This window comes from Marmota monax, unplaced genomic scaffold (genome assembly GCF_021218885.2).
Source record: "Marmota monax isolate L192 unplaced genomic scaffold, Marmota_monax_Labrador192_F-V1.1 WCK01_AAM20220418_F8-fsc00086, whole genome shotgun sequence".
Classification (NCBI taxonomy): domain Eukaryota; kingdom Metazoa; phylum Chordata; class Mammalia; order Rodentia; family Sciuridae; genus Marmota; species Marmota monax.
The window spans coordinates 6,050,877-6,078,671 of NW_026693086.1; the positions used below are offsets into that span (position 1 = coordinate 6,050,877).

A 27,795-nucleotide genomic window follows, 5' to 3' on the forward strand; every position below is an offset into this window, starting at 1 on the left:
TCCTGCCAATCGATGGAGGAGTGGGTGGAGTTGGAGGCGGGGAGGGGGTGGGTATCCTGGAAAGAGGAAACGGAGAAGGCAGAGGGCTGTAAGACCAATCAGAGGGTGAGTAAGGGAAATAGGAGGGACTAATGAAGTAACCAATAGAAAAGCGGGAACCTGAACCTCCTGGCCAATAAACATGGGTGAAGAATGAACGACCACGGAAGGGCGGGGAAGGAGGCAGGGCTGTGAGGTATGAAGAGGGGCCTGACAGCGTTCTGGCTAATAGGAATGATCAAAAAGGAGCCAATGAAAAGAGGAGTAAGCGGTCAAATTGACAGTGACATCTATTTGGGCGGTGACAGACAGCATCCACAGTCAATAGAAAGAGCTGAGAAATTCTTTAGGTCTCCCAAAATGGTCAGGAAGGGATGAGAGTTGAGGGAAGGCGGGCCAAGCTTGCGATTTATTCGCCTCCTCAGCCAATAATTGTTTTCTTCCACTTTGGCAACAGTGAAGAAAGATAGATAGCTGTCTCAGCCAATGGTAGCATTGAAGGGGCAGGGATGTTTCCCAGCAGGCGGTACCAGCCTAGTGACAGTCGGTGACAACCGGAGACAAGCGCCAGAGGGGGGTAACAGTTGGTGACAGCGCAGAGAAGGGGCGGGGGGGGGTATGAGGTGGCTCTTAACAAATAAGAGTGCCACGCTGCCCTTCCTGTGTCCTTTCTGGGACCCCATTCTTCATTGAGCTCTTGAGTTCTCCTCTCTGGTGGTCTCTGGGGCTCTGAGCCCTACCATGGATCCAATGTCCTGATCTAGTACTCTCCACCTCGCTATCTCTAATTCGACTATTCGGAGTTCCCAAATTTTCAAGAGGCCCATCTCTCTACACCTTCCATTTCCTGTAGGAATCCCAAGCTCTAACTCCCTCTCTTCAGCTCCAATCTGTCTGAGCTCTTCCCCAGGCCCCAATTCCTCAGATCTCATCCCTCTGGGTACTCCCCCAAATCTATGAATCCCCAGTATCATAATCTCCCCCTTATGTATACCCATTCTTTGAGGAATCCAGGATTCCAGTCCTACCCAATCCCTCTCCCTCATTGTCTCATCTGTGTTCTTCGTTTTCTGCTAAGAACCCCAATCTCATAAGCTTCTCTAAGTTGCCCTTAGACCACAAACATGAAGACCTAATCTTATGTTCTCCAACCTGCCAACTTCTACATACCCACCTCTCTCTGACCACCATTCTCCTGAGCCCCAGAGTTAGATGGCCTCAATATCCATACAGCATCTAATATCCTGAATTGCAGTCAGACCTAGCTCCCAATTTCCCAGTTCTTGTTTTCTGAGGCTCCTTACTCCTAACTCAGACCCAGATCCTGTGAACACCCTTTTAGTGTCTGATCTCCTTTTTTTTTTTTTTTTTTTTTTTTTTTTTTTTTTTTTTTGTGATGCTGGGGATTGAACCCAGGGCTTTGTGCATGCTAGGCAAGCAAGCATTCTACCAACTGAGCTATATCCCCAGCCCTCTGATCTCCTTCTTAACCTCCCAGGCTTGACTCAAGCTTCCTGAGTACTCCCCCCACCCCCACCAATCCCCTTTTTGGATTCCTCCTCACCTCTCAGAATCTACTAATAAGTGGGCTCCTCCCTGGCCAGAACCCCCATGGTAACCATATAAGGTAAGTCAGCTGCCATCTGAAGCAGGGGAGGGAACAGTTCAGGAAGCCAAGGGCAGCTGCTAAGTTTAGGGTGGCTCCTTCTCCCTTCTTAGAGACAACAGGTGGTAGGCCCCGGTGCCCAGAAAAGAAAATGTCTTAGAGGCATTGGCATGGGGCTGGAGGAGTGGGGGAAGGGCAGAGGCACCTTCCTCAGGACATCAGGTCCTAAAGAAGGAGGAAGAGTATGAGATGGGTATCCTTCCAAACCTGGGGCTTCCTCTACCACTATTTCCCCAGACATCCATCCAGTGCATGGTGGGAACTGGGCACTGAGGCCTAGAGGTCTGGGAAAGGTCAGTCAGCCAAGGAGGTTCTTGCCTAGAACAAAGAAAGAAGCCACTGGCCATTCCAGTTGCCTAGGAGGAAGTGAAAGTGGTAGGCAGCTTCCCTCTTGGTTTCTTTGACTCCCCTCCTCTGAGGACCAGCCTCTACACAGGTACCCAGAAAAATGATCTAGAGTCATACTAGACCACATCCTTCTGCTTCAAATCTTTCCATGCTCTCCAGGCTCTCCATTCTTACCTGGCATTGAAGGTCCTCCAGTGCCTGGTCACCAACTCCTTGCATCCTCTGCTATAGACTCATAACAACTGTGGCAACCTGAACATCTGATCTTTCACTGTCCAGGCCTTTGCCTATGGCATGTCTCCTGTCTAGCCTGCCTACCCTTCTACTTTCACCTGACTTGCTTCCTCTGGCCTTGAGTAAGCCATTCCTATACTCTTAAGACAGGGTGCTATGCCCTCTACTTCTGGGCTCCTTACCAGATGAGATGTTATTCCTTGCATTTATTCCTATAGCTAGACTACAAATTCCACCAAGGCAGAGCCTAGTTGTTAATTTTAATGCAACATCCGTGGGATAGGAATTATGTTTCTTTCCATTTTATAGAGAGGAAACCAAGGCCCAGGGGGTTGACACACAGAGCCGGAGACCACAGAAAATCTTTCACAAAATTTCCCCTCTTTTATTGATTGATTGATTTGTTTATTTGGTACTAAGGATTAAGCCGGGGGGTGCTATACAACTGAGTTATAATCACCGGCCCCTTTTATTTTTTCTTCTGAGACAGGGTCTTGCTAAGTAGTCCAAGCTGGCCTCAAGCTAGCAATCTTTCTACCTCAGCCTCCTGAGTATCTGGGACTACAGGTGTGTGCCAGCATGCGCAGCCTCCCCTCTTCACAAAAGGTTGTGAGAGAGCTTCCTGAGATTCCTGTTTCCACAGATGGCTCTCTCCCAACTTTAAGCTCTGCCATCACCCACATACACACACACACTTGACTATGAATCTCACGATATGGGGTGAAGCAACAAGCATACCCCCAAAGCCCAGCACACTATTTGGAACATTGCAGATACTCAATACATGCTTACTGGTTTTAGATATGAGTCTACCCCATCCAAGGGCAGAGGGGTACAGGGGTACTCATTTCTCTCCCAGAACTGAGCCTTAGCTTGGGCCCACTCTGAACTCTGGCACATTCCAGGCCCCTTCTGGGAGAAAGATCATCCCTTCCTGCCCAGGTCCTAAGGAGACCTGCATCCCAAGACCCACTCCCTCCTCCCTCTGTGTGCTCCAGCTGCTGCTGGCCCTCCAAGAAAGGAGAGTCTCTGAGCCGGGCTATTTTGGTATCTGGGGTGGGCACCCGCAGGGCTAAGGTTACCCTGGTATGCTAAGGGCTCCCTGGGGCAGGACTATATAACCCCAGAGGGACTACGCCAGGCTGACTCTCTGCTTCTTTCCAGCTGGAGCCACTGCCTTGCCCCCAGGAGACCTAAGACATGGTGAGTGAGAATCCCCAACCCCTGGCCAGATCCATTAGACTCAGGGCAGCCTCACCCTTTGGAAAACAGTAGCAATTTTCCAATCCAACAAAAGATTAAAAAAAAAAAAAAAAGACTCCTCACTTCCTTGGTATCACTATTGAAAAACAGGTAAAGTGATGGCCTAAAGGATCCAACCAATGCTAATCTGCCCAGATATTCCACTCTTAGGTTTCCGGGCCCTTTCTTTTCTTTTCTTTTCTTTTTTAAAGAGAGAGAGAGAGAGAGAGAGAATTTTTTTAATATTTATTTTTTAGTTATAGGCGGACACAACATCCTTGTTTTGTATGTGGTGCTGAGGATCGAACCCGGGCCGCACACATGCCAGGCGAGCACGCTACCACTTGAGCCACATCCCCAGCCCCTCCGGGCCCTTTCAAAGCCAGCTCCATCACCTCCTGTACTCCATCTTCCTAAAGTTCTGGGACCAGCCAGATGAGGATTCTCACTCCCATTTTATAAATGAGAAAGTAGAGGTTCAGACAAAGAAAATGAGTGGATCAGGGCCAAACAGCAAACCAGGAATTGAAGGATGCAGGCTGGGGGTAGTCTGAAGTGAGAAAGCTTTTACCTATTGGGTAGGATGGAAGTATGGGGACCCAGGAGCTGCAGATGGAAATTCAGGGGATACAACTAAACCAAGTCCCTCAGCCAAGAAGTCCCAAGGGAGGGAAAAGTTACTTTAGAAGAAGGGATTCAAGGATCTCTGAATCTAGCTGGGCATGGTGACATAAACCTGTAGTCTCAGCTACTTGGTAGGCTGAGGCAAGATTCCTTGAGCACGGAGTTTGAAATCAGCCTGGGTAACATACTCCTGTGTTATACATGCTTATTGGGTAATATACTCCATCTCAAATAGCCAAACAAAACAATAACAGTGAACACTGAGTCTAATCCATTGCCTGCCAGAGAGGTCTAGGGACTGGCCAATGGACCTCCTTGTCCAAACTTCACCCCTCAGGCACCTAAGAAGGCCAAGAGAAGGGCAGCAGCAGAGGGGAGCTCCAATGTCTTCTCCATGTTTGACCAGACTCAGATCCAGGAGTTCAAGGAGGTGAGTGGGGAAGGCTGGAAGCTGAAAGCTGACCAAAGGCACCCCTGCCATCACCCACAACCCCCTCCCTGGAATGTGCACCTGTTAGGGGGAGGGAAAAGGTTTAGAATTCCTTCTTCCCCTCCCTGCTTGGGGTGGGAGAGAACAGCTGGCAGGAGGCCAGAATCTGATATGTCTGGGGTGGGGATGCTGAAGCCAGGCCATGGGGGAACTCATCTCTCCCCACCCTGCCCTCCACAGGCCTTCACTGTAATTGACCAGAACCGAGATGGCATTATTGACAAAGAGGATCTTCGGGACACTTTTGCAGCCATGGGTGAGTCCCACAGATACTCAAGATGGTGGGTGGGGGAGGAGAAATTTTCAATGACCTTGGGTTCCAACCCTATCAACTCCATCTTGGGCCTCAATCTATGTTGTAAAAAATGGGTGGGATGGCCTAAATTTATGGGAATGTACAGCCCTTGCCCCAGGACCCAACTTCTACCCCTGATTCCCTGAACCCCCTTTAGGCCGCCTCAATGTGAAGAATGAGGAGTTAGATGCCATGATGAAGGAAGCCAGTGGGCCCATCAACTTCACTGTCTTCCTGACCATGTTCGGGGAGAAGCTCAAAGGTCAGTGAGTGTCCTGGGTCCACGGCCCCAGCTGCCCCTTCCCAGACCTCTAGGGACCCTCCAGGCTCATGTTCCCCCTGACCCCTCAGGTGCCGATCCTGAGGATGTGATCACTGGAGCCTTCAAGGTCCTGGACCCTGAGGGGAAGGGCACCATCAAGAAGCAGTTGTAAGTAGCCCCTTCCAGTTGCTCCCATCCAGAAAGCCAGGCACTGGCGGAGTAAGGGAAAAATAGGACTGGGCAATAGGATTACATTTCACAGCAAATAGTGGGGAAGGACAAAAGCAATCGAGGAGGCCAGAGTGTTCTGGAAACCAGTGAAAACGAGGATAAAGTGAGAGGGAGTGGACAGGAATCAGGGACCCAATCTTAACTCCTCCTGTCACCTTTCAGCCTGGAGGAGCTGCTTACCACCCAGTGCGACCGCTTCACTCCGGAGGAAGTGAGTTGGGGAGTGGTTGGGAGAGGCTACGGGACGGGGGAAGGGAGCACTGGGACCAGTTCGAGATGCCCGTGCGTTCTCCCGCAGATCAAGAATATGTGGGCAGCCTTCCCCCCTGACGTGGGCGGCAACGTAGACTACAAGAACATCTGCTACGTCATCACGCACGGTGACGCCAAGGACCAGGAGTAGAGGATGTTCTTAGGCTTCTGGTGGCCTAGGCTTCCAGCCAGTCCGTCCCACACCCCGATTCCCAATAAAATTCAACTGGTCTTTGTTTCTTATGGGCGGCGCTTTGTTTCTTATGGGAGGCGCCTTGTGAGAGGGACTCAGGTAGGAGGCTGGGCGGAGACACTACCCAGCAGGAAGGGAGTATCCAACAAATGAATGAATGGGTTGGAGTCCGCGGGGGAAGGCTCCACCCCTTAGACCGGTTCCCGCCAGTGAGAAGACTTGCGTGGCGCCCGGGAAGCTAAGTTTTTATTGAAGATATAGTTTGAAGGGGAGCGACACCCCAAGGTGGGGAGAGGCTGGCAGGAGCTGGGCTGGAGGCCCCTCCTGGAAGTGAGCCCAGGGCGAAGTGGGGGGCGGAGCTACAAACTCCGGGACGGGCTGAACCTTTAGCCGCGAGAACCTACACAAAGCAAGTGCAAGAGTGGGCGTGGGCCACTCGCTGAGGCTCCGGAATTAGAGGCTGGGCAGTCTAGGGCGCCGGGATTGGACAAGAAACGGACCGAAGGCGGAGCCGAAGTAAGGCCGGGCCGGGAGGAAGCCTCAGAGAGCGTCCGACTGCTCGCCCTGAACCTGGCTCTGCTGCATCTGGGCCTGCATCTTCTCCAGCATCTCTTGCATGCGGCGCAGCTGTGTGGGGCAAGATTATTGGCAGTGAAACCCGGAGACGCCAGAGAGGGACCTTGAAGAGGATCTGGGGCTTTGGGTGGAGGGGAAGCGAGGTGCTTACTCACCTCTTCGTCCTTCTCGCGGATCAACTTCTCCGTCTCGGCCAGAGGCAGCATGGGCAGCGGGATCTCTGTGGCGCTCTGGCGGGAAAGTTTACTAGCGGGTAGAGGGAAGGGAGACAGGAATCAGGGACGGGATCTGAAATTGTAGGTTAAGGCCGGAGGAATTTGAGTCTAGGAGGCGGGGCCGTGTCTGGGAGGTTAGAGTCGGAGGCCAAGTGGGTGGAGAAAGAGAGCTGGGGGGTGGGGTGGGGTGGGGCCATGGATAGGGAGGCAGGGTCAAGAGTGGGAACTGTGCAGTCTCGAACGCTGCCCCAGGAGTGGAGATTTGGAAGCATCAAAATCGTTGGTCCTGGTTCTCACCTGCGGCTGGTTCGATCACGAGCCCCAGGCCGGGCTAGGCTCTGTAGGCAGCGGGCCCGGTAGCCCTCGTAGAGCAGATCGTGTGTCACCTCTTTCAAGTCCTGCAGGTGTGTCTGCACCAACATCCGTCTCAGGTTCAGGAAGTCGCAGTGCTGTGGGTTCTCCACTGGGGGGCGGATCGGTGAGCGTCAGGGAGTTTCCGGTCCAAACCCACCCTCAGTCACCCGGGAGTCCTGCTGCTGATCTAGCCAAGGATCCTCAGTTTGCAGCCCAAGTATCCCTCTTTTGACTCTTAGGAGTTCCCAGGACTTAGAACCCGCCCCAACTTTACATATTGGGTGCAGCTTCTGCTTGCTGCTGGCCTCAGAACTTGTGTTTGGCCTTACCCTCCACGGTCCCCCAGGAGTAGCGGCGTCCCCTCACTGGTCGGGTCCCACCGTCTCTCACCACCTCGCATGAACCGACGACTGCGAAAGGGATGCTTCCCTAGAGGGCAGGGGTCAGGAGTCACCGTGGGCTGCTTGTGGGCAAAAACCTCAGCCTCCATTTCCACACCTAACCTCTGCTCTGCCCTTTCCTCCTCTTCCTCTCATACCTTCATCTCAGCATCCTGTCTCTTGAAGTCTTCATCCTCATCAGAGTCACATTCTGGGAACTGGTAAATATTGATCTCCTCCTCCTTCAATTGGTCCCGTATCTCAGAGGAGAAAGATGCAGAGAGAGTGAGATCCACAGGCCATGAATGACAGACATTGCATGGCCAGACACAGTGAGATACAGAGACATCTGGTAGTCAGAGAGACAGAAAGATGGGAATGACAGAGATGGTGAGAGACAGACATACAAGATAACGTAAAAACAAAATCAAGTCACAGTGATGATAAATAGGATTCTAAGAGCAGACATAAACAGACCATGAAAGACCTGAGAGAAACAATAGTTTAAGACTCTGAAGAGCTTAGGGTAGGAGATCATCAGCATCACAAGGCCAGAGGGATGTCAGGGGTCATCATGTCCATGCCTTTGCTCTTAGGCCTTTGCTAAGTATCTAGCCCTGGGGCTGTATATCTAGCCTGTCACCATCCAGGGATTGAACCCAGGGGCACTTCACCTTGTCAAGGTTATGGGGATGAGAAGTAGTTCCTTTGGCTTTGGAGTCGAGATCTTCCTGCTTCAGCCTTCAGTGTGACACCAAGCCCTGTTTCAGACTGGCTTGTGTGTGTGTGTGTGTGGTGTTGGAGATTAAACCCAGGGCCTGGTGCATGCAAGGCAAGCACTCTACCAACCGAGCTATATCCCCACCCCCTCAGGCTGTTTTAAACTTCTAAAGACATGGCTACTTCTGGCAGCTTGCTGCCCACCTTTCCCGAAAACTCCCACAGTGTTCCAAAAAGACTACCCTAAGATCAAAGAAGTCAAAGCTAAGATCGGTCATGACTTTTGGCTTCACTTGGGGCCAAGGACACCACGCACACCTTCTGCTTGAGGGCCTGGGTTTCCTTGGGCATCAGGGCATCTGCTTTGCCAATGACTGGAATGATGTTGACTTTCTCGTGCACCGCCCGGAGGAAGGCCACATCTAGGGGCCGGAGCCTGCACCCAAAAATTAATCAGGGCCCAGTCCCAGGGGACAAAGCCTCCCTCGTACACTCCCCAAGGCCCCCAACCCTTAGGATCCCCCTTCAGACCCCCGGCCGAAGGGTGAGATGAAGTAGAGACAGCAGTGGACCCGGGAATCCTGGATGTTCTTCCGGTTCAAGCCACTCTCGTCCCTGAGATACTGCTCAAATTGCTCCTCAATGAAGCGCACCACAGGCAGCCAGCTGGGGTAAGGAGAGAGGACATGTGTCAAAGATAAGAAGCCACACAGGCAAGGAGACAAGGCTGGCCAAGGTTATGGGGATGAGAAGTAGTTCCTTTGGCTCCATCCATATATCAAGGGAAACTGGTGGGGGTGTTGATGTGAAGTTAAGAAGCATACTTTGGGCCAGATGGCTTCCAGAAACAGGTGCCTCATTTTGAGTCAGGGAACCAGGTCAGACCAGCCCTGCAACTGTCCCCTGGGCCTCCACACAGTAGCTGCTTTGAGAGGCTCAGTCCCTGTCACTTTCCCTCCTCCTCACCAGTCTGAGCAGTCCACAGAATCCCCAAAGCCAGGTGTGTCCACCAAGGTCAGCTTCACCTTGACACCCCCCTCTTCAATCTCCACACCCCTGCGCTCAATGGTCAATGTTTGTGTCAAACGAGCTGTGGGGGCAAGGAGAGGACAGAGGATAGCATAGGGCTCAAAGCAAGACTAATTTCCTTTCCCAGTGTTACAGTTGCCCCATCCCCTTTTCAAGGGAGAAAACAGTCTCAGAAAAGCAGTGGGCACTGAGTGAACTTGAAGGAAGAATGTAACCTAGGGAAGGGGGTCAAGGGCACTGCCTGGAGATGGCAGCAGGATCTTACCGCTAGCCTCTGGCACTTGCCGATCCTCATAGAGGTTGGTGAGGAACAGGCTGTTGATAAGGGTGGATTTCCCCAGACCTGACTCCCCTGTGGACAGGACAGGCCAACTGATTAGATGAGGGGACAGCCAGGGTCTTCTGAAGACACCTCCACCCCAAGTCTCTCTCTAGAGCCTCCAGACCTGCCACCATGAGTGTGAAGTCAAACCCCTTCTTGACGGACTTGCGGTGCAGCTGGTTGGGGAGCGCAGCAAAACCCACATACTCCTTGTCCTGTTGGGGGTGGGGGGGTGATATAAGACTCCTGAGAGTGGCAGGCAGGACCTCAGTATCACCTGAACCCAAAGACTTGGAAAAGTCAGCCTATTATGGGTCTACCCGGGTCTGGGGACTGTGTGGGGGTAGGGGGTTAGGCTGGGGATGCCTAGCTTCCTGGGCACAAGGACTCACCATGGCTCCGCTAGCTGTCTCTGCACCTGCTATCACTCCCCACTTCCTCTGGTAGGGCAGGAAGTTGAATGCAGCAAACAAGGGGGCGGGCAGTTGTAGGAAGCTGAGATGCTCAAACCAGCCCAGACCAGAGAGGTGGTAAAGCCAAATCCAGGAATACCTGGACCCGCAGCTTCAACTCCTCCATTCTCTACATGCCTTTATTCCAAGCCCCTTTGTCACCAGGGTGCCAGGTGAGGTATAGGCTGAGAGGAAGGAAGCAGGCTGCTCTCTTTAGCAGGTGTTAACAAAGTCTTGCACAAGATAACAAAAATGTTCCTAGGGTTTCTGATGGACCAAAACCCATAATGGGATTAGAAGTAGAAGGGGCTATCAGACAATGATGCACACCTGTAATCCCAGCGACTCAAAGGCTGAGGCAGAAGGGTAGGTAGCAAGTTCAAGGCCAATCTTGCAATTTAGCAAGACCCTCAGCAACTTAGTGAGACCCTGTCTCAAAAACAAAAAATAGGGCTATGGTTGTAGCTCAGTGGTAGAGTGATTGCCTAGCATGTATGAGGCACTGGGTTCGATCCTCAGCACCACATAAAAATAAATAAAGAAATTGTGTTCATCTACAACTAAAAATATTTTTGTGTGTGGTGCTGGGATACAACTAAAAATATTTTAAAATATAAAATAAGGGCTTGGGCTGGGGATGTGGCTCAAGCGGTAGCGCGCTCGCCTGGCATGCGTGCGGCCTGGGTTCGATCCTCAGCACCACATACAAACAAAGATGTTGTGTCTGCCGAGAATTAAAAAATAAATATAAAAAAATAAAAAATAAAAAAATAAAATAAGGGCTTGGGAAGAGCACTTGCCTAGCATGCTTGAAGCCCTGTGTTTGATCCCCAAGACCACCAAAATAAATAAATTATATATATATATATATATATATATATATATATATATATATATATATATATTATACACATATATATGTAAATTTTAAGATAAAAATTCCTGGGAATATAGATCAATGGTAAAGCACCCCCACATTTAATACCCAATGAAAAAGGGGGAAAAATTACAAAGGGGCCCCAGCACCATAAAACAAACAATATTGAAAGTAAGGGGCCATCAGTTTTTTGGTTCATGTATTAGACTTTTTCTCCTCCTGCAAAGCTGGAGATTGAACCCAGGACCTCACACACTAGGCAAGTACTCTTCCACTGAGCTAGAACCCATGGACTTTTTGATGTTTTTGGTGCTGTGGATCAGTGCTAAACATTGAGTTCTACCTCATTCCCCTAATAGATTTTCTTCTTAGTTGTTGATGTACCTTTTATTTAATATATTTATTTATATGTGGTGCTGAGAATCAAACCCAGTGCCTCACACATGCTAGGCAAGTACTGTACCACTGAGCTACAACCCCAGCCCCCTTAATGACATTCTTAAGGACTGGAGCTGTGGCTCAGCAGTAGCACAGTTGCCTGGCATGTGTGAGGCACTGGGTTCGATTCTCAGCACCACATATAAATAAATAAATAAAATAAAGGTCTATCAATAACTTTTTTTATTGATTGTTCAAAACATTACAAAGCTCTTGACATATCATATTTCATACATTTGATTCAAGTGGGTTATGAACTCCCATTTTTACCCCGTATACAGATTGCAGAATCACATCAGTTACATATCCACGTTTTTACATATTGCCATACTAGTGACTGTTGTATTCTGCTATCTTTCCTATCCTCTACTATCCCCACTCCTCTCCCCTCCCATCTTCTCTCTCTACCCCATCTACTGTAATTCATTTCTCTCCTATCAATAACTTAAAATATTTTTTAAAAAATCTTAAAAAACACTCCAGGTCTTTGAACATCACTGTCAGAACTTATTTCAGAATTTTGGCCAAAGAACCCCTTGATCAAACCCTTCAGAGACTCCCCAGTGACCTCAGAATCAAATTGGAGCTCTGGCCTGGCAGACAGTTTCTGCCACCAGTCCTCATCACTCCATCTCAGTGGCCCAAACATACTGGCCCTGCCCACATTTTCTGTACCAGGAAAACACCTCTTCCTCTTTCAAGGGGCTCTGCCTCCTGTACAAAATCTGCCCCAGCTACTCCAGACAGAGTCCTTCCCCTCCTTTAGACTCCCCAGCACCTTTCAGAGGCCCCTAAAAACCCACATGTAAAGGCTGGGGCTGTAGCTCAGTGGCAGAGTGTTTGCCTAGCATGTGTGAGGCACTGGGTTCTATCCTTAGCACCACATTATAAAATAAGATAAAGGCATGCTGTCCATCTACAACTATTTTTTAAAATTTTTTTTAAAAAAACCACCTGTGCTTACCTGTCTCTGCTCCCAACTGAGCTCTCTGAGGGCAGAGATCATGTCCTCCCAATTTCTGTATTCCCCAGTGTCTTTATTTTTTTTAAACATTTTTTTTTAATTTTAATATTTATTTTTTAGTTATCGGCGGACACAACATCTTTGTTTGTATGTGGTGCTGAGGATCGAACCCGGGCCGCACGCATGCCAGGTGAGCGCACTACTGCTTGAGCCACATCCCCAGCCCTCCCCAGTGTCTTTAAAAAGATACTGATGAATGATATACTAGATGCATGGATTCTTGAAAGAATGAATAAATGAAGGTCGTCAGAGGCAAAGGCTGGGAGACTGCAGGACGTAAAAGGCACCTCACCTGGAAGTCAGAAAGAACTCTCCAAACCCCAATGCCTAATATTTACTTGCTGTACAAACTTGAGCAAGTTACTTAACCTCTCTTAACTCCAATTTCCTTGTGTAAAATGAATTACACATATTTAAGTTTTGCTATCAGAATGCCTGTGGGTGCTGGGGGTGTTGGGAGAGGTGGCACATGCCTGTAATCCCAGTAGCTTGGGAAACTGAGGCAGGAGGATCAGGATCTTTAGTTCAAAGCCACCCTAAGCAAAAGTGAGGTGCTAAGCAACTCAGTGAGACCTTATCTCTAAGTAAAATACAAAATAGTGCTGGGGATGTGGCTCAGTGGTTGAATGCCTCTGAGTTCAATCCCTGGTACCAAAAAAAAAAAAAAGATTCACCCAGATCGTCATGTATATATCTTTTTTATCTCTCTTTTTTTAATGGTCCTGAAGCTCAGACTCAGAGTTCCACATGCTAGGCAAGCACTGAACCACATCCCCTGCTGCCATGTGTTTACTTTATCCTTACTTAAAGTTCATTTCTAACACTGTCTCCCTTATGTAACCATAGAAAAGTTGCTTCTCAGTCTGGGGATGTACTCTTGTAGAATGCTTGCCTAGCATTGCTAGGTCCTAGGTTCAATCTCTTGCACTACCAAAAAGAAAAAATTGCCTCTCTGGGTCTTTCTCTCACAGGAACTTCCTTGTAGGTTTTGCAAGGTACATATGACTATAGAGACATGCAGTTATTTAGAATTGTGTGAACTTACTAGCTATGTGACCTTGGATGTCTTACTTTAACTTCTTGGTGACTCAGTTTCTTCATCTGTACAACAGTACCATTAATAATTCTCCCTTAAGCTGGGCTCAGTGGCGCATGTCTGTATTCACAGAAGCTCATTTGGGAAGCTGAGGCAGGAAGATTGTAAGTTCAAGGCTACCCTCACAAATTAGCAAGACCCTGTCTCAAAATATAAAATTAAAAAAGTCTGGCTGGGGGCTGGGTTGTGACTCAGAGGTAGAGCACTCACCTACCATGCTTGAGGCATTGGGTTCGATCCTCAACACCACATAAAAATAAAAAATAAAGATATTGTGTCTACCTATAACTAAAAAAAAAAAGAAAGAAAAAGAAAAAAGAAAGAAAGAAAAAAAAAAAAAGGGTTTGGCTGGAAGCCAGGCTGATGGTGCACTCCTGTAATCTCAGCGGTTCAGGAGGCTGAGACAGGAGAATCGAGAGTTCAAAGCCAGCCTCAGCAATGGTGAGATGCTAAGCAATTCAATGGAACTCTGTCTCTAAATAAAATACAAAATTGGGCTGGGGATGTGGCTCAGTGGTTGAGTACCCCTAAATTCAATCCCTGGTACCAATAAAGAAAAAGGTCTGGCTGGGTGCAGTGGTACATGCCTGTAATTCCTGCAGCTCAGGAGGATGAGGCAGGAGGATTAAGAGTTCAAAGCCAGCCTCAGCAATTTAGGGAGGCCCTGAGAAACTCAGCGAGACACCCTGTCTCTAAAAAAAATACAAAAACGGGCTGGGGATGTTCCTCAGTGGTTAGGTACCCCTGAGTTCAATCCTCGGTACTCCCCTAAAAAGGTCTGGGGATGTATCTCAGTGGTAAAGCACCCTGGGTTCAATCCCCAGTATCTAAATAAGTAAACAAATAATTTCCCTCATGGGACATGACCAAGATTACAGCAAGCCGGATGTTGGTGGTACAGGCCTGTAAACCCAGTGACTTGGGAGACTGAAGCAAGAGAATCCCAAGTTCAAGGCTAGTCTTGGAAACTTAGCAAGACTCTATCAAAAAAAAAAAAAAAAGCCGCTGGGAATGTAGATCAGTGGTAAAATGCTCTAAATTTAATCCCAAGTACTGCAAAAAAAAGAAAAGACAGACTACGGCACGTGGGTTAATACGGGTTAATACACAAAACTCTTAGAATAGTGCTTTGGCATATGAGATGAGCTCATGCAAATGCTAGTTATTATTATTACATGAGCTGAGCAATATGGTAGTTCTGCCAGCTAATATCCAGTGACTGCTCTTGTGGATTAGTTGCCAAGGATCCAGACAGGGTGAATTAAGTCAGCATTTCAGTCCTCTGGGGAGAGAGACAGCCACAAGTAGGTGTGACTCACAGCATTCATGCTAAAAGTGCCAGAAGAGAAACAGTATTTAGATATAAAGGGAAGAGATGATTATATCTTTCCCACTCTACCACAACCCCTCCTCCTCCATTTCTCATCAGACTGAGCAGCCCCAATGTCTTAGTTAAAACTCTGGGAGGCTAGGGATATATTCAGTGGTAGAGCATTTGCCTAGCATCTGGGAGGCCCTGAGTTCCACCCCCCGCACCACAAAACAAAACAAAAAAAAACCCTACATGGGCTGGGGATGTGGCTCAAGTGGTAGTGCGCTCGCCTGGTATGCGTGCGGCCCGGGTTCGATCCTCAGCACCACATACAAACAAAGATGTTGTGTCTGCCGAAAACTAAAAAAAAATAAATAAAAAACCCTACATCACTCTGAATTCCTCTCATTCTCACCCTCCACAAGTATATCCAGTTGATTTCCATCAAAAAATTGGTCTCCTTTTCTCCATACCTTCCAACCCCTGCCCTGGGTTCAGACTCTGATCTTCCCAGAATTTTTTTTTAATTAATTTTTAGTTTTCAGTGGACACAACATCTTTATTTTAATATGGTGCTGAGGATCGAACCCAGAGCCCCGCACACGCCAGGCAAGCGCACTACCACTTGAGCCACATCCCCAGCCCTTCCCAGAATTATTGAACAGCCTTTAAATAGCATGCAAGCCACACATGATGGCACATACCTGTTTAACTCAGGAGGTTGAGGCAGAAGGATTGCAAGTTTGTGGCCAACCTCATCAACTTAGCAAGACCCTGTGTCAAAATAAAAAAGGACTGGGAATATAGCTTGGAAAAGTGCCCAGTACCCAGAAAAAAAAAAAAATAGAAGACCCGTTTTTGCCACTTTGTATGTATGTTCTGTGCTATTTTTCGGTGGCGGGGTGGGGGGATACCAGGGATTGAACACAGGGTTGCTTAAGCACTGAGCCACATAGCACTGAGCACTGAGCCCTTTTTATTTTTTGAGACAGGATCTTGCTAAGTTGCTTAGGGCCTCGCTAAATTGCTGAGGCTGGCTTTGAACTTTTGATCCTCCTGCTTTAGCCTCTTGAGTCACTGGGATTACAGGCATGCACGCCGTCGCACAGCTACTTCACATTCATTTTCTATGTAGCACTGTTCTTTTTGAAATCATTCTATAATTTGATAGACACCAACACAGTCATTATCTACTAAATTTTCCCATGTGATGCTTCTGTATTGTTTTGGGTATGCAGAAATCCATTCTGAATGTATTCATAGCAGACCACAAATTTGGCAGAAACAATACTGGTGAGTGAACAGCAACACCCATGCTTCTTATCCTGCTTTAAACATAATTTTGTGTTTGTCTTTGTGGTATTAGGGATCAAACCTAGGGTCTCATGTGTGGTAGGCAAGTACTCTACCATTGAACTGTACCCCTAGTTCTTATAACTATTTTCAAACAAGTCAGTTTGAAACTTAACTAGCTTCTTCAAGCAAATGCAACTTTAATTCATTAGGAGCTCCTGGGGCTAGGCATGGTGGCACACACTTGAAATCCCAGTGGCTCTGAGGCTGAGGCAGGAGGATCACAATTTCAAAGCCAGCCTCAGCAACTTAGTGAGGTCCTAAGCAACTCAGTGAGATCCTACCTCAAAGTAAAAGAGTTGGGGATGTGATTTTTCCCCCTGGTTCAATCCCTGGTGAAAGAAAGAAAGAGAGAGAGAAATAGAGAAAGAGAGAGAGAGAGAGAAAAGGGAGAGAGAAAGAGGAAAAGAGAGAAAGAGAGAGAGAGAGAAAGAGAGAGAAAAAGAGAGAAAGAACTCATGGAATTTCATCAGCTGGAAGGAATGCCAATACAAACAAATGATTTTTAAACCAAATTTTCCTTCCTTGCCATATTACGTGGCCTATCAATCTACCCATCTGACTTTTCTGCATTGGTATGAATGGAAAAAATGAACGTTATTGGTAACATCTTGAAATTCACTTTTAGAATGCTTGATCCCACCTAATTCCAAATCTGTCATTATGGTTTGGGATTTCAATTGAATTGGCTCACATGATTGTGGTGGCTGAGAAGTCCCACCACAGGCTGTCTGGAGACCCTAGGATTCCATTGGCATGGTTCAGTCTAGGTCCAGAGGCTTCATCTTGGAACCAGAGACCCTGACTCCCAATAGGAGGCTGACCACCTGAACTCTTCTGAGGCTGAACACCTGAAAAATGCCTGAAGTGCTGGTGTTAAGTCCTAGGGTCCAAAGGTCAGCCAGTCTGGACTTCTAGTGTCTAGATAGCAGAAAAAAAACTCTGTCCCAGCTCTGAGAGAGATCACTCACCTTCTGCATTTGTTTCCCTCCAGCCTATGTATGGGATGAGGCCTGCCCATTGAGGGCAGATCTTCCCCACTTAGTCCACTTGGGTTCATACATTCATCTTTGGAAACATCCTCACAGACACATCCAAAATAATGCTTTATTAGGTTTCTAGGTGTTTCTTCTGCCCAACATGATGCAGCTATTCTGCTTATAATATAAAACTGGGTGCAGTGGTGAATGTCTATAGTTCTACCTACCCAGTAGCCAGTAGAATGAGGAGGATAAGCTCCTTGGAGCCAAGTTTGGGACCAGCCTGGAAAACACACTGAAATTTGGTCTCTTAGGAAAAAAAAAACAACACACTAATTCCTTCCCAGAATTCAGTATTTTACTGCTTTTTTTTTAAAATGCAGTCCTAGAGACTGAACCCAGGGGCACTTTATCCTGTTTTTTTTTTTTTTTTTTTGGTGCTGAGGACTGAGCCCATAGCTTTGTGCATGCAATGTAACTGCTCTATCAACTAAGCGTTTATGTATATCTTTTTTTTTTAAATAAAAAATTTGTTTATTTTTAGTTCTCAGCAGACACAAGATCTTTGTTGGTATGTGGTGCTGAGTATCGAACCCGGGCCGCACGCATGCCAGGCAAGCGCGCTACCGCTTGAGCCACATCCCCATCCCACGTTTATGTATATCTTGAAACAGGATCTCAAAATTGTCAGGCTGGCCTCGAATTCGCGATCCTGCTGCTCCAGTCTGCTGGGATTACAGGTGTCTGCCACTAGGTCTGGCTCTTTTTTTAATTGGCATTGCAGTTTTCACGATTTCCACTTTCTTTCATGATTTCAATATCTTGGATTTTAATCTTTTAGGATTGTGATTTTCAGATTTTTATTTTTATTTATTTATTTTTGCATTGATGGGGATGGAATCCAGGGCTTCATGCATGCCAGGCAAACAGTTTACCACTAAGCTACATCCCCAGCCCTGATTTTTAGGATTTTAGACTTTAGGGATTTTGATCTTTTGTGACTTCAACAATCAGAAATATGGGGGTGGTTGTTGTCTTTAGGGATTATGATCAATATAAAGCCTCCATGTTTATCAGACAAAGACCCATGTATTAGAACTTTTCCAGCTCTCCTACACTATCTTGAACAGGTTGGTATAACTGTCACCCTTACAGTTCTCTAACACACACCCCCACCCCCCCTGTCCTGGGGATCCAATCTGATTGCATGCTAAGCAAACTCTCTTTATTTTTAAAGATTTGTGTGCTTGCCCATTTAAACTGATAGTACTCCAAGGACAGATCTGGAATTTGTCAACTGCTTATGCCAATCATCTAGTTGAGCACTAAGGCTCATGTGAAGAATATTAAAAAAAAAAAAACGTGGTTACGCCTCCTCATCATTGGCAAAAGGGCTGAAGACATCTTTCAGTCTCTTTTCCCACAAAAGCAGATCCTGGAAGCATGTTTCCAGGGTCCTGGGTCCCCTAACTAGAACACAGCCCCAGCCAGGGCCCCACCAGGATGGAAAAAGGGTTTATTTCTTCAGCCTCTTTCTGGGCTTAGTTCTGCAGGGTTGTCAGCCTGTCCCCAGTCTTTCTAGCAGCTTCTTTCTTTGTGTCTCTGTCTCTTTGTCCCTGCCTGTTTTCACTGACTGCTGTCCTTTGTTTCTCTGACTCTGGGTCTGATTCCCTCCACGCTGCTTGCTTCTTTTTCTTATGGCTCCTAAGACTGCTTCAATGCCTTTATAGCTATCTCTTATATCTTTCTACATCTCTTGTTTCTGGTGGCAAATCTTTTGCCCCTGTATTTTTAATCAGCCGAGCCCTTTTTGATTCAGGGCTTTTACATTAAGACTGGGTGAGTCTGGTTCAGGGTCTATTTGGGAGCTGCAGGTCTGATTGCATCTGCCCCCTCTCCCTAGCAGCATTTACCAGACGTTCCCCTCTAGTCCCTGCTCCTGCCTCGGTCTCCCCTAGCCCAGCCCCCACCGCGGTCCTCGGCCTCTCGGACCAGCCGGGCTTTGTTTCCCGTGTCTCAGCGCCCCGCCCCGCCCCGTCCGGGGTCTCCGCCGCCCTTTGTCTGCCTTGGTCTCTCCCCCACTCCTTTCCCTGGGTCCGTGTCCGGATTCCTCTTTCTTTGTCTCTCCCGGGCTAGGGTGGCTGGCGCTGCCCGCCAGCCCCCGAGGTCTGCGCCGGTGGCCAGAGAAACAGCGACATTTAGGAAGAGTCTTCAGCCCTTATCACCCAGCTGCAGCCCAGGAGGCACACGGTTAATACCACCGAGTTCGGGCCACTGTCTTCGGCTTAGAGTAGCCCACCCGGCTGCACGCAGCCACCCGCGGGCCACAGAGCTCCCGCCAACACCGGCATCCCTAACTGGCGTGCAGCTCCTCCCAGGTCCTAGAGCGGCTCTATACGCCCCAGCGCTTCCGCTTCCCGTCCCCGCCCCCGGCGGCCGCCCCCGGGACGCCTGGGACCGGGCCCCCTCCCGTGTTGGCGCGGATCCCGCATCTCCGAGCCGCCAGTGGCTCGGGTACCCGCACCTTGCAGAGGAACTTGGGAGGGCACCGGGTGGCTGAGCTGGAGGCGGCTGACGAGGTGAGAGGGACGGCTGCGTGCTGGGAGGAGGAGCAGCAGGTGCAGGGGTGGCCGGTGGCGCCGGCGGGAGTTACCGGGAACCGCGCCCGGTGTCGGGTGCCCGCGCCGGCCGACAGAGGGCAGCGGCAAGGTCCGCGGGCCGCACATGGTTGTGGTGACCACAGGATTATGTGTCTGTCCCCTTGCCCAGGGCGGCGTACTGGCGATGGAACGCGCCGTAGAACCCTGGGGTTCGGATCTCCATGGCCCAGAGGAGAGGGAGCGGTTAAGAAGCGCCCGCACAGGTGAGAGCCGCGGCCGTGCGCTGCACAGACAGGTAATAGCTGGGTGGGGACTCCAGTGCTGGGCTCTGCCCCTCCGAGAAAAATTGGTCGTAAGCTGTGTCTCCAAGGAGAGAGGGGGAGGGGAGCAGAAACCAAAGGAAGGAGCCAGCGTTTCTGAGTACCTACTGTGTGCCAGGCCTTTATGGGCATCTTCTCAAGGACTCCTCCCCTCCCCCACAGTCTTCACCTCTGCCCTTTTCTCTCCAGTGATGCACTCTGCAGGCAAATTGATCCAATTCCAGATCTAATCCTGTCTTTCTACTCAAAAACCTTCCTAGCTCCCCCCTGGCTACTAATTAAAGCCTTATACTTAGCCTAGCATTTAATCCAAATCTTGCATGCTCAAACTAGTCCCAACAACCGTTTCCAGCTTTATCTTCCATTCCTCTCCACTGTTTTCTCTTTGCTGTGAATGCCATTCTCTGTCTCCTTGTTTCTTCTGCTGTGACATCGCACAGCAATTGTAGAAGCCCTATAATTGTTCTGAACCCACAGTTATAATTACTGATACTTTATCTCTCCCACCACCCCTAAGCATCTTGAGAGATGTATGTGAGAAGACACAGGAAGACTGAAGTAATAAATTATAGAATAGGCTAATATAGCAAAGTACAATAGAAAGAGCAAATACCAAGTTTTCCATATAAAGGCAATAAAACGTGGTTGGGTTCAGACAGACCTGAGTTAAAAGCTGGCTTGGCTACTTTCTAACTTAGAACAAATCACTTATATTCTCTGCATTTCCATGATTGTAAAATGGGGATAGTAACCTAATAGTATTACCTTCTAGGATTGTTTGCAAGGATACAGTATTACTTATTTTTATATTTGCATATATAGTTAAATATATTGGCATATATTTAGGACATAGTAAAAGGAAGTCATTACCATTGTTATTGAAAGGCACAGACAATAAGTGCTTCAAAAGTTCAGAGGAGAAAGAGATCCATTGTCAAGGAAGTCTTCCTGGAGAGGTGGTGGGGTGTGTAGCTCAGTGCTGTAGAAGGATTGCTGAAGGCCCTGGGTTTCATTCCCAGCACTCCCCCCTCCCCCCACCACACACCAAAGAGGCTAAGCCAAAAGGTGAGAGCTACAATTCCTTTTTCTTTTCCCAGGTCTAGGGAGTGAGAATGTGGTGATTTCTCAGTCAGATGTGTTTGAACACACCCCACCAGAGGAGGATGACTTGGGGTTCAAGGAAGAAGATTTGGCCTCAGGTCATGAAGTAGGAAATGATTCTCTCAAACCTGAAGGTATCCAGACCTGGGATGATTTATGGGTTCAGAGAGAGGGACTAGGAAAGCCTCAGCCTCGGAATCGAGGCCCCCGGGTCCTGGGAGAACCACGCTGGGGCCAGGCTAGTAGTGATCGAACTGCGGTGTGCGGTGAGTGTGGCAAGAGCTTCCGGCAGATGTCAGATCTGGTAAAACACCAGCGGACTCACACAGGGGAGAAACCTTACAAGTGCGGGGTCTGTGGCAAGGGCTTTGGAGATAGCTCAGCCCGCATTAAACACCAGCGAACTCACAGTGGTGAGAAACCCTATAGGGCCCGGCCACCAGCCCAGGGTCCCCCAAAGATTCCACGGCCTCGGATACCTGCTGGTGAGCGCCCCACTATCTGTGGTGAATGTGGCAAGAGCTTCCGGCAGAGTTCTGACCTGGTGAAACACCAGCGAACACACACTGGTGAGAAGCCCTACAAGTGTGCCATCTGTGGCAAGGGCTTTGGTGACAGTTCTGCCCGCATAAAGCACCAGCGGACACACCGGGGGGAGCAAGCCCCCCGGCCAGTGGTGCCCCGCCGGCAGCCATCTCGAGCAGCCACAACAACTGCACAGGGACCCAAGGCCCAGGACAAGCCATATATTTGCACTGATTGTGGCAAACGGTTTGTGCTAAGTTGCAGCCTCCTGAGCCACCAACGCAGTCACCTGGGGCCCAAACCCTTTGGCTGTGATGTATGCGGAAAGGAGTTTGCCCGGGGCTCCGACCTGGTGAAACACCTGCGGGTGCACACAGGAGAGAAGCCCTACTTGTGCCCTGAATGTGGCAAGGGCTTTGCTGACAGCTCTGCCCGGGTTAAGCACCTCCGCACACACAGTGGTGAGAGACCTCATGCCTGCCCAGAATGTGACCGCACCTTCAGCCTCAGTTCCACACTTCTTCGCCACCGCCTCACTCACATGGAGCCCCAGGACTTCAGCTTTCCAGCTTACCCTGTAGCCCCTTTGATCCCCAGCCCACCTCCACCTCCTCTTGGCACCAGCCCCCCACTGACACCTCGAAGCCCTTCACACCCTGGCGATGGGCCTTTTGGCCTGCCTGGCTTGGAGCCTGAGCCTGGAGGCCCACAGGCTGGGGAGCCACCCCCACCACTGGCTGGTGACAAGCCCCACAAGTGTCCCGAGTGTGGCAAGGGCTTCCGCCGAAGCTCTGACCTGGTGAAACACCATCGAGTACACACTGGGGAGAAACCCTACCTCTGTCCTGAATGTGGCAAGGGTTTTGCTGACAGCTCGGCCAGAGTCAAGCACCTCCGAACCCACCGTGGTGAACGTGCCCGGCCACCACCACCATCTACTCTCCTACGGCCACATAACCCACCTGGCCCAGCACCCACGGCTCCTCGACCTCGAGTCCGGGCCCAGCCCTCTGGACCCAGCCAGCCCCATGTGTGTGGCTTCTGTGGGAAGGAATTCCCCCGGAGCTCAGATCTGGTCAAACATAGGCGCACACATACTGGGGAGAAGCCATACAAGTGTGCAGAGTGTGGCAAGGGTTTTGGTGACAGTTCTGCCCGTATCAAGCACCAGCGAGGGCACCTGGTTCTGAGGCCCTTTGGGATAGGGGATAGTCGGGCAAGGCCTCTCAAAGAGGAACCACCAGTGGGACTAGAATGATAGGGTCCAGGGAAGGTGGAAGCCCAGGAAACCAAAGGGAGGGTTATCTGCTGCTGAAGCAGAGTAGAAAGGGCCTGGGAGGTGGTGGGAGGGAAATAAAGGGGAAGAAATGGGAGAAAGGAATGAATAGATAGAAATTGGAGACCATAACATTGATGCTCAGGAAACTGTCCTGGCTTGGTGTTAGGACCTTGCCAGTATGGGCTACACCCTCAAATTCTAGAACACTGCCTAGCACACAGTAAGCACTCAGTAAATACTAATTTGAAATTTAGAAACTGGCTTTAGCCTGAAAACTCTTTAAAGAACCCCAAATTCCTGCTGCTTGACTGATAAGAACTACTCCTCCCAAACTTGCCATGGGAGACCAAACACCCTGAATCAGTTTGTTTGACCCTATGAGGTGCAGCAAAGGGAAATCTGGAATTTACGGTGTCAGATGAGGCAGGGCATCTTGATCATCATGATGGGGACAGTATTGCTGTGTGGTAGGTAGATCCCACTCCTAACCTTGGGTCACTGGACATGGTCTTAGCCAGGAAGAGCACTCTTGGATAGAGCCCAGATCTATGTCCCTTGAGGACCTGGACCCACCCTGACACCTGGTCACTGGTGAAATAGCAGGAGGAGTGTTCATGGCATCCAGCCTGAATGCCACTTCCAGGTTCTGGTGGCCATCAGCAGAAATCAGCTGATTGGGCAAGGGCAGGACTAGAGAGAGGAGAAGCCCCAGAGTCTAGGGATGCTGCAAGGCCTGACAGCCACATTTTCATGTGTCTCCTTACTAATAAAACTGTTTCTTGTCTGAGGCTTGGACTCTGTAGGGGTGTGTGGTTGTGTATACACGTGTACGTACATGCAGGACAAGGGTTGAAAGAGTATAAATGTGACACCACAGGCAAAACCCTCAAAGGATTTGTAAACTTGTGTAGGTCCCTTGTGCTCTTTGTCCCATTAAATAGGTTATCCTGGCAGGGTCAGCCACTTTCTACCCTTCACAGTGGGTTTTAAAAGGGCCACCAGATTCAGATTCGTCAACAAATGCCAGAGGCCTAAGGTCTAACAGCCCATAGGCAATAGCCTGGAACATGATACTTAAAAGGAAAATTGTGCGACGCTGAGGGAGGGAGGGCAAGATACGGGGAATGGGTGGAAAGTGGCTGTTAGCCTAAGTGTTGCAGACCCATGTAGCCCAGAAAGTCCCAACACAGATGCACGGCCTATGGGGACACTGGGAAACTCCGCTTCCCTGGGGCGGAACAAACACCATCTGGTTGCAAAGTCCAAAGGAAGGGTTAAACAGGTTGCTTTCTAATCCCTTGCAAAGGACGACCGAATTTACCAGCACCCATCGCATCCTCAGGAGCAGGGCTCCGATTCCTGACTGGTTCCAAGGAGAACGCCAATAGGGAGGAAAGAAATAGAGGAACTCCCCTGATTGGCTGGGAACTAAAAACATTACGCCCCTTCATTCTTCTAAGCAACATTTGATTGCTTTGCAAATTCTCCAGTCCGGTTCTCAGCTAATGGTCGAGCGGGAATAGTCCTGGGTAGAAGTTCACGCGAGATTTTAGCCATCCGACACGCTGCCCTAGAAAGCAGTGAAAGCTTACTGTAAGAAAGGCCCTACCGATCCTTCCACCCCTGCCAGGTAGTGCACATGCTGAGTACCCAGAACTTTGCGTCCAGGGCGGGGATTCTAAGCAACTTCCGGCTAAATGTGCACCGGTATCCATTGGCCTGAATGGAGTCTTTCGGAGATTTTGGAAGATCATCCTTGCTGTTTTCCCTGTCTTTTTACTCTATCAGTTCTGCTTCCAAGCTAATTTCAGTGAACTTGGTAAAACTACATCTGGCCAATTTACATCCCCCGCCGCCGCCATGGAAAACATTTGCCCTATCTTCCCATTCCCTCTCTGTGAAGCTTAACACTTGACTGGCATTCACGGCTTAACATTTGTGTGGTTTCAGCTCTATGCCTTTTAAATTTTGTTTCCTTTGTTGGGGGATGTGGCTCAGTGGTAGGCTAGGTGCGGTGGCGGTGCCTGTAGACAGGATGTTCTCTTTTACCTAGGTGTTTGAAGCCAGCCAATGCAACAAAGCAAAACCCCATCTCTCAAAGAAAAAAAAATCAAATAATAATAAGAAAAACAAAACTATGGGAGATGATTTGTTTTATGAAGAATAAAAAGAACGCACGAAGTCCTCAGGGATTCAAGATGAAGTCAAGGGCTGGGGTTGTGGCTCAGTGGTAGAGCAGGTGTCTGGCATGTGTAAGACCCTGGGTTTGATCCTCAGCATCACATTTAAATAAATAAAATAAAGGTCCATTGACAATTAAAAATAATAATAAAAGAATGAAGTCAAGTTCCAAATTCAATTTTCTACTCCCAGTCCTAGGAAGGACCTAGTATCTATAGATTTCACCAAATGCTTTTATGAAGGGTATCCCTGAAACATGATCTGCTCTTCATAAGAGTTTACAATCCCATAAACTCCTTGCCAACTGTCGCATTCCCTCTTTGAAGGCCCTTCACATTTATCCCCTTGGCATTTATCTCAGAGAGGCCTGCACCCAATGCCTGTTCCTCTCAGGGAGTTGTTCACTCATTCCACTACTCTTCTGCCAGAAGACCTATTGTCCTTTTGCCTACTGTCCTTTTTGTGTGTTCACAGATGATTCATAATTATATCAATTTTGTTTTTAACAGTGCTGGGGATCAAACTCAGGGCCTTGCACATGCTAAGCATTTTTATCACAATCTATGTGACTGTGTGTGTGTTTTAGTTACTGGGGACTGAACCTAGGGTCTCACTAGGAAAGAACTCTGTCACTGAGCTACAGCTGCAGCGTTATCACAATCTTCTACTCTATTGAGTATGAGACTCTCAAGAGCAGAAACCACATGTGATTGCAAACAGATAACTGTACATGTTTGCAGAGCAATTGGATGGAGCCCCTCTTCCTTGTGTTAGTAACAGTAGGTGCCTCCTTTCACTTGCTGAGTCTCCTCACTGATTCTCTCTGCCTTTGTTGGAGATGCAGCTATTATCTGATCCCTACTTACTGCATCTTGTCTACATTTACCCTTGCTAGTACACTCAGATCCAGTAACACAAGTCTTCTATTTCTGAGGCATGTAGAGTTCCTTTTCCTTTTCTTTCTTTTGGTGGTGCTGGGGATTGAACCCAGGGCCTTGTGCATGCAAAGCAGGCACTCTACCAACTGAGATATAGCCCCAGCTCCTCCTTTCTCTTTTTTGAGAAAGGTCTTGCTATGTTGCCTATGTTGGCCTTGAACTCCTGTGTTCAATCAATCCTACTGCCTTAGCTTCCTGAGTGGACTATAGGTGCATAACTCAGTACCTGACTTAAACATGCCAACTTTTTGCTTCAAGGCCTCTGCAGTTCTGTCTCAAACATTCCTCCAGATTTTCAAATGGTTAACCTTTCTAATCATTCCAGGTTCATATTATTTCTTCAGAGATGCCACATTAAAGAAACCCTCCAACCATAGCCACTCCCTATTGGATCATCTTGCCCTTATTTTTTCATAAATTATCATATTTATTTGCTTATTTACTTTTTTTTTTCATGGTGGAATCCAGAGCCTTACACCTGCTAGGTGAGTGCTGTATGACTGAGCTACACTCCCTGTCAGGTCTCACTGCCTGAAAACCAACAAATAAAAGGGCTGGGGATGTGGTTCCGTGGTAAAGTGCCTCTGGGTTCAATCCCCAGTACCAAAAGAAAAAAAAAAAGGAAAAAAACACAAAGTAGTTTTGGAGGAATCTCGCATGTGATATTTGGACATTTTCCCTCTTCTCTCAGCTCTGTGGAAGAACTAAAATTTGAGTAGATGTTATTCCAAACTCCAAATTATGCCCCAGGCTTTGCAGATGGATGATCCAGTTGAGTCCTACATCTGCCACGAATTTTCTTGGTATAATTTCATTCCCAAGATAGAGTTTAATGCAATAGAATAACAAGCTTGGACTCTGCTGCTTATGAGATGTGAGACTTTGAGCAAATTACTTAGGGCTGAGTTTTATCATTGGTCAAATGGAGATATTGATCCCCATAGGACTATTGTAAAGAAACAACATTGTAAATACTTACTGCGTGTTATTTCTTTTCTTCCATTCTGAATCTTGGATGCCCCAATTTATTCATAAATTGGGAGAATTAGGTACGTACTGGCTTGTTCAAGAGAAGTGGGAAATTTCTATATGTAATATTCCAACTTTTTCTTTTCTTTTTTACTGCTGGGGATTGAACCTAGTCATGCTATGCAAATACTCTACCACTGAGCTAAGCTCCCTTATCCCACTTTTTTTTTTTTTTTTGGTTATAGGTGGACACAGTATTTTTTTATTATTATTTTTTAGTTTTTGGCAGACACAACATCTTTGTTTGTATATGGTGCTGAGGATTGAACCCAGGCCGCAGGCATGCCAGGCGAGCGCGCTACAGCTTGAGCCACATCCCCAGCCCGACACAGTATCTTTATATTATTTTATGTGATGCTGAGGATAGAACCCAGTGTCTCATGCATGGTAGGCGAGCCCTCTCTGAGCCACAATCTCAGCCTCCATAACCCCAACATGTTAAATGTTGTAAATTAAAATTTGTAAAAGATCTCTCTTCTGTTTTGAAACTAATTTTTGTGTGTGTGTGTGTGTGTGTGTGTGTGAGATACTGGGGTTTGAATCCAAAGATCTTCTACCACTGAGCTACATCCAGAGCCCTTTTTATATTTTGAGACAGTGTCTCACTAAGTTACCCATGCTGGCCTTGAACTTGAGACACTCCTGCCTCAGCCTCAAGAATCTCTGGAGTATAGGCCTGGACCACCACGCTCACAAAACTAATTTTTAAAAGTTGCCAGGTGTGGTAGCATGGCCTATAATCCCAGCTGTTCAGAGGCTGAAATAGGAGGATCATGAATTTAAGACCAGCCTCAGCAATTTTAGGGAGGCTCTAAACA

At 48.2% G+C, this 27,795-nt stretch overlaps 3 protein-coding genes and 1 long non-coding RNA gene across 7 annotated transcripts; 2 read left to right on the forward strand and 2 right to left on the reverse strand.

Moving 5' to 3' along the window:
- Positions 1 to 487: 487 nt before the first annotated feature.
- Positions 488 to 5,926, forward strand: Myl11 (myosin light chain 11). Of its 4 annotated transcripts, XM_046454530.2 has the most exons (10): positions 488 to 616; positions 1,538 to 1,666; positions 2,778 to 2,854; positions 3,452 to 3,490; positions 4,491 to 4,583; positions 4,824 to 4,899; positions 5,096 to 5,200; positions 5,290 to 5,368; positions 5,594 to 5,642; positions 5,730 to 5,926. In XM_046454530.2, the coding sequence occupies exons 4-10, from the start codon at positions 3,488 to 3,490 to the stop codon at positions 5,832 to 5,834; spliced, it is 510 nt and encodes a 169-aa protein (XP_046310486.1). In that variant the 5' UTR covers positions 488 to 616; positions 1,538 to 1,666; positions 2,778 to 2,854; positions 3,452 to 3,487; the 3' UTR covers positions 5,835 to 5,926. The 4 variants fall into 4 exon arrangements, with proteins under 4 accessions (XP_046310486.1, XP_046310484.1, XP_046310487.1 ...); XM_046454528.2 differs by lacking the exon at positions 2,778 to 2,854; XM_046454529.2 differs by lacking the exon at positions 2,778 to 2,854 and having other exon boundaries at positions 569 to 616; positions 1,611 to 1,666.
- A 174-nt stretch (positions 5,927 to 6,100) lies between these two features.
- Positions 6,101 to 11,149, reverse strand: Septin1 (septin 1). The gene is made up of 12 exons (XM_058582688.1): positions 11,145 to 11,149; positions 9,865 to 10,036; positions 9,597 to 9,687; positions 9,416 to 9,502; positions 9,088 to 9,211; positions 8,653 to 8,787; positions 8,440 to 8,557; positions 7,560 to 7,661; positions 7,351 to 7,450; positions 6,965 to 7,130; positions 6,608 to 6,698; positions 6,101 to 6,503 (listed from the first exon to the last, which is right to left on the reverse strand). Exons 1-12 carry the CDS (start codon positions 11,147 to 11,149, stop codon positions 6,417 to 6,419), a joined length of 1,278 nt encoding a protein of 425 aa, XP_058438671.1. The 3' UTR covers positions 6,101 to 6,416.
- A 3,240-nt stretch (positions 11,150 to 14,389) lies between these two features.
- LOC131424553 (uncharacterized) lies at positions 14,390 to 19,962 on the reverse strand. The gene is made up of 3 exons (XR_009227811.1): positions 19,529 to 19,962; positions 15,376 to 15,445; positions 14,390 to 14,688 (listed from the first exon to the last, which is right to left on the reverse strand). It is a non-coding gene; the product is annotated as an uncharacterized LOC131424553 (long non-coding RNA).
- On the forward strand, positions 19,410 to 23,616 carry Znf48 (zinc finger protein 48). The gene is made up of 3 exons (XM_046454526.2): positions 19,410 to 19,583; positions 19,774 to 19,867; positions 21,022 to 23,616. Exons 2-3 carry the CDS (start codon positions 19,789 to 19,791, stop codon positions 22,806 to 22,808), a joined length of 1,866 nt encoding a protein of 621 aa, XP_046310482.1. The 5' UTR covers positions 19,410 to 19,583; positions 19,774 to 19,788; the 3' UTR covers positions 22,809 to 23,616.
- Positions 23,617 to 27,795: the final 4,179 nt, after the last annotated feature.

What these genes read in the sequence shown, in the direction of transcription:
- Myl11 (XM_046454530.2), top strand. An exon ending in GTTCGGGGAGAAGCTCAAAG is followed by an intron (nt 5,201 to 5,289) that starts GTCAGTGAGTGT and finishes CTGACCCCTCAG; the next exon opens with GTGCCGATCCTGAGGATGTG. An exon ending in GGCACCATCAAGAAGCAGTT is followed by an intron (nt 5,369 to 5,593) that starts GTAAGTAGCCCC and finishes GTCACCTTTCAG; the next exon opens with CCTGGAGGAGCTGCTTACCA.
- Septin1 (XM_058582688.1), bottom strand. An exon ending in CTTCACACTCATGGTGGCAG is followed by an intron (nt 9,503 to 9,596) that starts GTCTGGAGGCTC and finishes TCCTGTCCACAG; the next exon opens with GGGAGTCAGGTCTGGGGAAA. An exon ending in TCCGCGAGAAGGACGAAGAG is followed by an intron (nt 6,504 to 6,607) that starts GTGAGTAAGCAC and finishes TGCCCCACACAG; the next exon opens with CTGCGCCGCATGCAAGAGAT.
- Znf48 (XM_046454526.2), top strand. Translation starts at nt 19,789, where the DNA reads ATGGAACGCGCCGTAGAACCCTGGGGTTCGGATCTCCATGGCCCAGAG. An exon ending in GTTAAGAAGCGCCCGCACAG is followed by an intron (nt 19,868 to 21,021) that starts GTGAGAGCCGCG and finishes TTCTTTTCCCAG; the next exon opens with GTCTAGGGAGTGAGAATGTG.